The sequence below is a fragment of the Acanthisitta chloris genome, unplaced genomic scaffold (assembly GCF_000695815.1).
Source record: "Acanthisitta chloris isolate BGI_N310 unplaced genomic scaffold, ASM69581v1 scaffold24877, whole genome shotgun sequence".
NCBI lineage: Eukaryota > Metazoa > Chordata > Aves > Passeriformes > Acanthisittidae > Acanthisitta > Acanthisitta chloris.
In genome coordinates this window covers 20908-31664 of record NW_008684624.1, presented here as the reverse complement: position 1 = coordinate 31664, position 10757 = coordinate 20908, and the positions used below count along the sequence as shown (strand labels likewise).

The window sequence follows — 10757 nt, the reverse complement described above, 5'->3', positions numbered from 1 at the left end:
GTCATACATTAAAGCATCTTACTGTCAGATGAAATTTATCTTCTAAATATTACCAGAGTGAGATTAGGGCTGAATAGCATTTGTCTTTTGGGTCCAGGAAACAGCCTCGTCCAAACAAGGTTGTAAGTCAGGATTTTCCTCTTTTTACTTGTATGCGAGCATGGGATGCATTTATTCAGAGCAGTGTAATCCAGGAAAGTAACTCTGGAAGTGTGAGCCACTCACATAGCTGTACCTTTCCTGAAAATCACAGTTCTTCCTTTAATATTTAAAATTTTTTTAAAAGAGAAATCAGTGTGGAGATGAGCTGGTGGGGGGAGAGTGAGAGTTGAGCTGGTGGGTAAAAGTCTTGCTGTGGGCATGGGATCTGTTTCCGATGACCTTTATGGTGAGCAGACAGTGTGTGGGTGGTGTGAGCATTGTATTCTGACTTGCCCTAATAGTCAGTAATCCGATTACATTCAGGTTGACATCGTGGACATCTACGAGTCTATCCGTGAAAGGCAGCGTCATGACAGTGAAAGGTCTACCTGCAGCACCTTGGAGCAGAACGACATTGAAGCCGTTGAAGCACTTGTTTGCATGAGCTCCTGGGGTCAAAGATCGCAGAAAGGTGACATATTAAAGATAAGGCCACTCACACCCTTCTCGGATTCTGGGGATTTCACAATGCCCACAGAGGCTGCGTCTGAATTACCAAAGGACTACCTATCGACACTGGTAAGAAAAACACAATCGCAAAATAAATATGCCCAACACCTGGATGTTACATGTCTGCAGTGCTTTAACTTGTCTAGAAGAGAGAAGCCTGCTCAGGTGTCCCTGTGTCACATAGCTGCAGCATAGCCTGAGCTCTGTTGGTGTGCACAGAGTAGCAAGGTGGGCATGTGGAGTTTGGTTTTTTCTGTTGTCTCTGATTTGTCAAATGTAGGGGGTTGGTCCCCTGTTAAATCTACATGTGAAGGCCCTTGCTGACAGCTTATTTGACTTGACAGGGATGTTGAGATGGCTATTGGAGGTTTCTTGGAGCACTGAGTAAGAATGGTAGAGTGGACGTCAGTGACTTGGCACCAACATATCTGCAAGCACTGTATGAAAAAAGGCTCTTGATGACATTTGGCTTCACTCTGGTCATTATAAGAGAAAGTACAGATTACCATTATGAAATAGATAATTTAATTAGTTTCTATGCTGTGTGTTTGTACATGTGTAGTCTGTTACTTCTCCAGACACTGGTCTACTCTGGCTGACTAATGTCAGTTGAATCCAAATTTTTTTTTCTTTTGTTGCAATTTATGTTGCAACAAAAGTAGGTATTAAAAAAGGGCTTGGTACTGTTCAGGTTTTGGATGGCTAAGGCCCATTTCAACCAATAGACTTCTAGTGTGCAGTTGTGGCAGGGTAAAATAGAGGAAAGAGGCAGAGATAGTATGGCAGCTGCTTGGCGGGCGTCTCTTATCTCCTGCTGCTCAGTGCTGGCACTGTGTCTTAGCAGCACAGAAGATAGTTTGCAGTGGTAAAGGAGGAAGGAGAGGTGGTATAGGAAGAAAGCAGAGAGAGAAATGGATGAATAAGAAGGGAGAGATCAGTTTCACTTGTCTTTATGTGAGAAGTAGCCGTGAGCTGATGTGGTAATCATTGAGAAAAGATCTAGGACTTGCTGGGAGCAATTGCTACTCTATTTTCTGCTGATGAAAATAGGAATGAGAGAGTTTTTTGTGGTGTGGTGAGTAGACTTGCAGGTTTACAGCTGTCTCCTTACCATTTGAGCATATTCAGAATGGCCGTGAGATGCGTCCTGGTTTTATTGGGATAGAGTTAATTTTCTTCCTAGTAGGTGGTGCAGTGCTGTGTTTGGGATTTAGGATGAGAATTAACATTGATAACACACTGATGTTTTAGTTATTGGTGAGCAGTGCTTGACCAAAGTCAGAAACTTTTCAGTTTCCCATGCTCTGCCTGTGAGGAGGTGCACAAGAAGCTGGGAGAGAGCATGGCCAGGACAAGTGATCGAAACTGACCAAAAGGATATTCCGTATCATAGAGCATCATGCCCAGCATAAAAACTGGGGGGACCAGTGGCTGTGCTGGGCATCAGTCAATGGGTGGTAAGTAATTGTAATGTGCATTGTTTGTTTCTCTTGGGTTTTATTCCTCTCCTTTTTTTAATCTTCCTTTTCATTACAATTATTGTTATTATTATATTTTACCTTATTTGAATTATTAACTTGTTCTTATCTCAACCCATGGGTTTTATCTTTCTGATTCTCCTCCGCAACAGGTCTGACCAGAGGATGTTGAAACAAATTTGTTCTAAGCCTTCATTTTAGTAGTTTAATAGTCACTGATCACAGTGTTGAATTATCTGCACTCGAGAGTTGTGTTATGTAACATCTTACTTGCTGTGTATGTTCCCCGTTGTGGGGCCTGGGCTGAGGTTATCATATTATTGTACTTTGTAACACTGGGTTGTGATAGGATAGAATTGCTGGTTGTGAAACTAATGTGGTTTTTATACTCGGCATTGTCGTCCTTCAGGAACCATCTGTTAGAAACTGCTAATAATCACACCTTTTACCTTTTCTCCTCAGAGAGCCAACCTGTGGAGAACATATCTTCCCCCATCTTCCCCTTCTCCTCCAGGCTAATTACAATTGTATTCGAGAATTTTGAAAATGTTGAATATCCTTGGGATGTTGAAACCAGCATGGTCCTACTGCTAGGAGCTGTGAATGTGGTTCAGGTCTTGTGTAGGGTTAAGCAACTTTTGTGGTTACTCAGACGGTGATGGCAAGTACTGTGGCTACTCAGATTCTGATGATGGGTGATGCAGCTGAACCAGAGGATGAGCCTGTGCTGATATTAGTTGCCTCTGTACACAAAAAAAATGGGCATGAAAGTCAGCTCATTGAGTAAAGGAGGATGAAGCATGGCCATCACAAGAACTGGGGGAAGAGTCAGAACAAGAGGTAACCATTGCTTGATTGCTGTCCCCAGGTAAGCCGTGGCATACATGAAAAGGTTTCAGCAGTCGTCCAGGTGTGCACATTATCACTTGGCTGCTCCCATGGGGCTAATAGCCTGGAACTAGAAGGTAGGGAAGCCAAGTAGCTGGCATGACTTCCTAGGGAAGGGGGCATTGACATGGTGATTGGAAAAGGAGCAGAAGTCCTCAGCCTCTGAAGATGACTCCTGTCAAGCATGAAGGGAAGTTATCCCCTCAAGAAAGATGTTACATGTCACCTGGGCAGGTGGGCCACTGTGAAAAGAGAGTTGTAGTACCTGAGGGAGGTAGCCATGCTGGAGGTGATTTATTATGACATGAATAAGACACAGTCACCCACGCATCCAGATGAAGTCCAGTGTAAATAACCCATGTGGCAGAAATTCGAACCATTTGCCGTGGACTGATCCAGACTGCACTGGAACAGGGTGAAGCTCTGGAATACCTGCAATACAGCGATGATATTGTGTGGGATAATACAGCAGCAGAAGTTCTTGAGAGAGGGAAGAAAGTAGTCTAAATCCTTATGAAAGCTGGCTTTGCCAGAAAACAAAGTAAGGTCAAGGGACCTGCACAGGAGATCCAGTTTTTAGAAGTAAAATAGCAAGATGGATGTCATCAGATCCCAGTGAATGTGATCAGCAAAATAATAGCTGTGTCTCCCGACTAATAAGACAGAAGCACAAGCTTTCTTAGGCGCCCTGGGCTTTTGGAGAACGCACATGCCAAATTACCATCTGATTGCCAGCCCTCTCCGTCAAGTGACCCGAAGAATGATTTCAGATGGGGCCCTGAGCAACGACAAGCCTTTTAACAAATTAAACAGGGGGTAACTCAGGCAGAAAATTAACTCTGTCCCAGCCCTTGGGCCAATCCATGCAGGACAAGATGTGAAAAATGGACTCTACACTGTAGACAGAGAGAATGGCCCTACCTGGAACCTCTGGCAGAAAGCACCAAAGAAGATTCAGGTTGGCCTCTTGGGCTTTGGCATCAGGGATACAGAGGATCTGAAGCTGCCATACTCCCAACCAAAAAAGGAGATATTGGGAGCTTATGAAGGGGTTTGAGGTACTTCAGAAATGATTGGCACTGAAGGACAGCCCCTCCTGGCACCACGGTCACCTGTGCTGGGCTGGGTGTTCAAAGGGTGGGTCTCCTACATATCATGCAGCTGATGCTATGTAGATGGAATAAGTGAGTCTTACTGATCACATAGCGAGCTCAAATAGGAAACCTCAGTCATCCAGGAAGCTTGGAAGTGATCATGGACTGGCCAGAAGGCAGAGATTCCAGGACATCACCTGAGGAGGAGGTGACACATGCTGAAGAGGTCCCATTGTACAATAAATTACCAAAAATGAGGAACGGTATGCATTGTGTACTCATGGGTCCTGCTATATTGTAGTAAAACATCAGAGGTGGAAAGCAGCTGTATGGAGTCTCCTATGACAAGCTATGGAAATTGCCGAAAGAAAAGGTGACTCAAGTCAGTTTGCAGATGTGAAAACTGGCTTTAGACATTTCTGAATGAGAAGACTGGCCAGTACTTGTATCTCTATACTGATTTTTGGATAGTGGCAAATGCCCTATGGTGCTGGTTGCAGTGATGGAAGCAGAGCAGCTGGCACCACAGAGGTAAGTCCATCTGGGCTGCTGCATTGTGGCAAGTTACTCCTGCCTGGGTGGAGAACATGGTTGTGAAGGTACGTCATGTAGATGCTCACGTGCTCAAGAGTTGGGCCACTGAAGAACATCAACCAACAGGTGGATCAGGCTGCTGTGACTGAAGTGTCTCAGGTACATCTGGATTGGCAACATGAGTGAATTTATAGCTTGGTGGGCTCATGACACCTCAGCCATCAAGGAAGAAATGTAACATGTAGGTGGGCTCATGATCGAGGGTGGACTTGGCCATGAACACTATTGCATGGGTTATTCATGGATGTGAAACATGCACTGCAGTTAAGCAAGCCAAGCAGGTAAAGCCTCTTTGGTGTGAATGATCATGGCTGAAATATAAACATGGAGAGGCCTGAAAGATTGACTGTATCACACTCCCACAAACCTGCCAAGGCAAGCACTCTGTGCTTATGATGGTAGAAGCAACCACCAGATGACTGGAAACATGCTGTGCCCCATGCCACCGCCTGGAATGCTATCCTGAGCCTTAAAATGCAAGACAGCAACGTGGTACCCCAGAAAGAATTGAGCCGGACAACAGAACTCATTTCTTAAACTACCTGATAGATACTTGGGCCAAAGAACATGGCATTGAGTGGGTATATCACATCCTCTATCCTGTGCCAGTCTCTGGGAAAATTGAAAGATAAAACACGCTGTTACTGAGGGCAATAAGTGGGACCTTCAGACATTGGGATACACATTTAGCAAAGACCTGGTTAGTCAGCACTAGAGGATCTGCCAATGGAGCTGGCCTTGCCTAATCAAAACTTAGGTAGTGTAGAAGGGGATAAAGTTCCTCTAGGCACATAAAAATACGCTGGGGAAAAGAGTGGGTTATTCCTGCCTCATGCAAGGGCAAACCCATCCATGGGATTGCTTTTGTTCGAGGACCTGGGTGCACTTGGTGGATAATGTGGGTGGAAGGGGAAGTCCAGTGTGTGCTTCAAGGTGATCTGACTCTGGGTGAGAACAGTCAATGATTTGGATTGTATGATGTTGGTTTCTGTATAACACTGTATGTCATCACTGCTGTGGGGCTTATATGCAACATCAAGGGTAAGAATCACCCCCATTAATGAAGAATGAACTTTGGTGAAACTGGGCAAGTACAATGTGGGTGGAATCAGAAATGACTTCAGTAGGCAAAATCCAACACCACACACCATCTCTCCTGCCCTGAAGGAGTACTATGACAGATGGAGCCCAAAGTCATGGATAAATGAACTCAACAGATGTGTTAGGGATGTGTAGAGGGATGGCCCATAGATTAAGGGAATGATATCTGTGAGTGTATATCAAAAGACAAGAAAAGTGATGGTGGTTACTTGGGATGCATTGAAAGGTGTGAATGGCATAGAAAAAGGGGTGGATATTGTCCTGTTTTCAGCTAGGATAGAGTTAATTTTCTTCCTAGTAGTGCTGTGTTTAGTATTTAGGATGAGAATAGGTGATGGTACACTGGTGTTTCAGTTGTTGCTAAGCAGTGCCCTAAGTCAAGGACTTGTCAGTTTCCCATGCTGTGCCAATGAGGAGATGCATCAGGAGCTGGGAGGGAGCAGGGTCAGGACACAACTGACTGAACTGGCCAAAAAGGTATTCCATTCCATAGAGTGCCATGCCCAGTGTATAAACTGGGGGCAGTTGGCTGGGAGGGGCCAATTGCTGCTGGGTGCCAGGCTGGGCGGGTGGTGAGCAATTGTACTGCGCATTGCTTGTTTCTTTTGGGTTTTATTTCTCTCTTTTTGTTCTCTCTCTTTTCATTACAGTTACTGGTTTTATTATTATATTTTACTTTATTTGTGTTATTAACTTACTCTTATCTTGCCCCATGGGTTTTCCTCTTCCTGGTTCTCCTCCCCATCCCACAGCGGGTGGGGGATGAGTGAGCGAGTGGCTGCATGGTTGCCATCTGGGATTAAGCCACAGCAGTATGCTTTAATCCGTTTGTGCTAAGAGGCATATTCTGAGATTCTGGGGAGAGGGTGTAGGGTTTTTTTTCACAGTATATATAGTGGAAAACTGTGCCATGGAATTACACTGATGTACAGTGGTGTTTTCTTTTTTGCAGTGCATGACCCCTCCGCACAGCCCTGACTTTGCTGAGATATCAGCAGCTACGCTCCTCTCCTCACAAGTCACTTATTCCAAACCAAGGACTGTCATGGCAAGTACTGCTGCCTGCTCTGTCACATCAGCAACCAGTGCCTCTCCCATAACCAAGCCATCTGTTCTCAACATGGAGCAACAGCGCAGTCAGAAGCCAGCGATCTCTGTATCCTCTGCCCCTCAGCCTTGCAGGGCCATGGCAACAAGTGTCATACGTCACACAGGTGATAGTTCTGCTTACCCTCACATTCCTGATGTGCAAGACAAAGCAAAGGTAACTTCAGGCTACAGCACTTCCAGAGACTTGTGTGGGGTGGATGACCGAAGACATTCCAGACTGCCGCAGGACACGTGTGCTGCAGATGATTTTGTTAACAAAACCCCTCCAGTACATCAGCCTTACGCACGTGACTCTGGTGATATTGTGACCAATCAAGGGCAACTGCCAGTCCGGCCTGTTTCGCCACAGTCCCGCTTACCAAAGAATTGTGAGAATGACTTGCAAAAAAGAGCTACCCCAGTGACACCTGCGCCTGTTTCAAGCCCCCAGGTTCTCTGTCAAATGATCCCTTTCAATGGACAAAGCAGTATGATCAATGCCTATGTCAAGCCTTCAACTCCAGCAGTCTCAACTCCCATGAAACCCATTTTACCGCAGACAGCCCCACTCTCTCAGCCTGTGCTCATGGGACCTTCTGTGCCTCAGGGGACTGTCATGCTGGTTCTCCCCCAGCCTGCTGTCACACAGGCACCGCAGTGCCCACAGGCTGTAATGGCTGTCGGGAGCACCAAGTTACTGCCCCTTGCCCCTGCTCCTGTCTTCATCGCTTCTGGTCAAACCTGTGCCCCCCAGATGGACTTCTCTAGACGGAGGAATTATGTTTGCAACTTCTCCGGATGCAAGAAAACCTATTTCAAAAGTTCCCACCTCAAAGCCCACCTTCGCACCCACACTGGTGTGTACGAGAGTGCTCTGGCACTGGCTTGTTTTGGGGTGCTGAAATGCACGTTTGGTGGGGGGAGAGGGGTGGGAAAGGGAAAAGGCAAGTGATCAGGAAACTTGTGCTCATCTCGAGGAAGGAAGACATGCTCATTCTCCATGGGCAAACCAAACAAGACAGACTTTGTTCTGAGACCTCAGCTGACCCCATAGTGTTAGTTGAATTTCACATGCTTTAGTTGGAGTGAAGTTTTGCTGTCTGTGTGTGTTTAGGTCTGAGTGGAGCCCTGCCATCTGGACTAGATTGAAATGAGTTGTGACTGTTCCTTGTTTTAGGGTATGGAGAGGTCTGATGTAAGCAAAGCATACTCCAGGTAGTTGGTTTTCATTGTTAGGTGAGTAAAAGAATAGGGGGAAGGTCAGAAACTGCCCTTCCTTTACAGAGTTTTGTTGAGGATAAATGGGAACACATTGAGGTTTTGGGCTACTGTATTAGGAAGTGGAGCTGCTACAGGAATGTAACGGTTTATTCAGTTACAGAAGGGGAATTTAAAGGTAAATGAAAATTAATTTTAACTAATATGAGCTGATTTGCTCCATAAAATCTGGTCAGCGTGGAGACATTATATGTGTTTCACTTGCCCTTTTTCTGGCTCCAGGATCCTGTTAAATTAAAACTAACTTTATGTTCTCAGGGATTATTTTTGATGTTGAAGGAGAGGCATAGTGATAGATTGGTACAGAATAGTTCTGTCTTAATTTTGGTTTACCTTGGCTTTTTTCCCCCCAGCTGCCATTGTCCCACAGACACTGGTGTATTGGATGTCAGCTTCCGTGACGGGATTTACATTAGTTTGCCAGTTTGTCTTTGTGGTTCTTTTGGAGAAAGAGCTTAACCTCTTCATGAAGCTGATAATCCTTGTAAACCATAGCTCAGATGTAGAATGGTGCTTCTGCTTCTGGCTTGAGAGGCTGCTGAATTAACCTGGCACTACAGGATAAACATAGACTAGCAGCATCTTACTTTGAGCCTGTGCTGCTGCTGATCCATAGGGAAACCATGCGTGTCCTTGTATCGTGATTAAGACTAGGATATCGGTGGAGGGTGAAACACACTGACCCCTAACCAGCCAGTTCACATTACAGGATCAGGAGGAAGAGTCGTTCAGCTTTCTTTTCCCTATGCACTGAGTATCTAGATGATACCACATACACCAAACACAGAGCTTGACTCAATATGTGAAATAAAAACAGCACTCCTGTGGGGCTTCCTTTCTCCTGGCTGCTTTTATTCTGCTCCAAAGTGTCTCCATAAATTTAGGCCACGTGGTAGATGTTTATGTGGAGCTTTATGGATAGAGTTGCAGGTGCAGATGGCATTGTTCAGGATAGGTTAAGCAGTGTCCCAGGATGAGCAGCAGCTGGCGTGGGCAGCCTGGCTGAGTGCTGCCAGTGCCCCCCACTGTCTGTGTGTGATGATGTGACACTCCAGCTGTGTGGTGATGGCAGGACAGCTGTGTGCCTTGGGAGTGGGCACTGGGGCAGTGTGTTTATGTGTAGGACTGGGTCACAGGAGCAGCAGGACTCAGGCTCCATTCCAGACTTCCTGTTTGCCTGCAGTATTTGCTGAGCACATGCTGCAGCCATAGAGCTGTGGGATGCACAGGGACAGGGCAGAGGGTTGTTTCTAGTTCAGTCAGTGGGTAACATAGCTCTACGAAGAATCTTTTTCTTTAAACTGGGGTTTTGGATAATTAAAAAACCAGACTAGATTAAAGAACATTTAAAAAGATATGAGGGAATAAGAAGAAACAGTACCTATGATTTTTCCCTAGAACAGAACTTGAGGTTAAGCTAATGTTGACTGCACAGATGCGCAGTTCTGCAGAATTTATCAGTTCTTGCGAGGCAGGTTTTAAGTTAATTCTTTGATAAAACTGCAACACAGCTTCTCAAAAGTAACTTATGCTTCATGTCCTGCAGGAGAAAAACCTTTCAGCTGCAACTGGGAAGGCTGTGACAAGAAGTTTGCCCGCTCAGATGAACTGTCACGCCACCGCAGAACTCACACGGGAGAGAAGAAGTTTGCTTGTCCCGTGTGTGAGCGTCGCTTCATGCGCAGTGATCACTTGACAAAGCACACCCGCCGCCACATGACCACGAAGAAGGTCCCCAGCTGGCAGACAGAGGTTGGCAAACTCAGCAGAATTGCTACACCAGAGAAACCGAAAAGCAGCAGTGCTCTGAGTATGCTCATCCCCATGCCATCGCCTGTCTGTCAGGGCTAGAGTGAGGAAGTACCTTCTCTGCAAACGCTCTGAAGATCAGGAAGAGCTCTGATGGCTGCAACAGAACTGGCAATGGCTTTTTTCCCCATGTTTGTGCATAATTTAGTTTCCTTCAGTTAGGCCCTCTGTTGATAATACTATGTGAGAAATCTATCATACATTTCCTCCTCCCTTCCCTGTTCATTTTTATCAATACTTGGGCAATTGCAATCACCAGCACTTCAGGAAAGCAGAACTCCTAGGAAATTATTTTGGCAATAGGTTAAAAAAGTCACTTGTAATGCTTGCTGTTAATATTTTGATGGACAGTAAAACAGGGTGGTTTTTAATTTTTATACTACTATTTTCTATACCAAATATATTTTGTATTTATTCATTTTGGTCTTGTTATGCAGGCAAATTACTTGACCTGCATTAGTAGGGATGTGCTGGATGAGACCCAGAGTTTTGGAAACTCCTTTTCAGTAAATATAAACAGTTGCATTCAGAGTGTTTTGTAAACACTCAGTATTTGATAATTCATACTGGTTGGTGTTTTCCCACTTGCAGATCCTGATCCTGCAATGGGCTGGTGCTGTTACATTTTCTTTATGCAGGTGACACAGGAGATTAAAGTGGGTCAGTTATTTTTAAAAAAAACCAAACCAGAACGACTTTCCTAGAGAAAACAAGTGTTGAAATCCTCAACATTTTTAAATTCATACCCTTTGCAAGTGGAAGCCAGCTTTTTGTA

At 45.1% G+C, this 10757-nt stretch overlaps 1 protein-coding gene across 1 annotated transcript; it reads left to right on the top strand.

The window, feature by feature from the left end:
* The first annotated feature begins 376 nt into the window (after positions 1-376).
* On the top strand, positions 377-10099 carry KLF11 (Kruppel-like factor 11). The gene is made up of 5 exons (XM_009079419.1): positions 377-388; positions 466-720; positions 6759-7244; positions 7281-7752; positions 9720-10099. The coding sequence occupies exons 1-5, from the start codon at positions 377-379 to the stop codon at positions 10022-10024; spliced, it is 1530 nt and encodes a 509-aa protein (XP_009077667.1). The 3' UTR covers positions 10025-10099.
* The last annotated feature ends 658 nt before the right edge of the window (positions 10100-10757 follow it).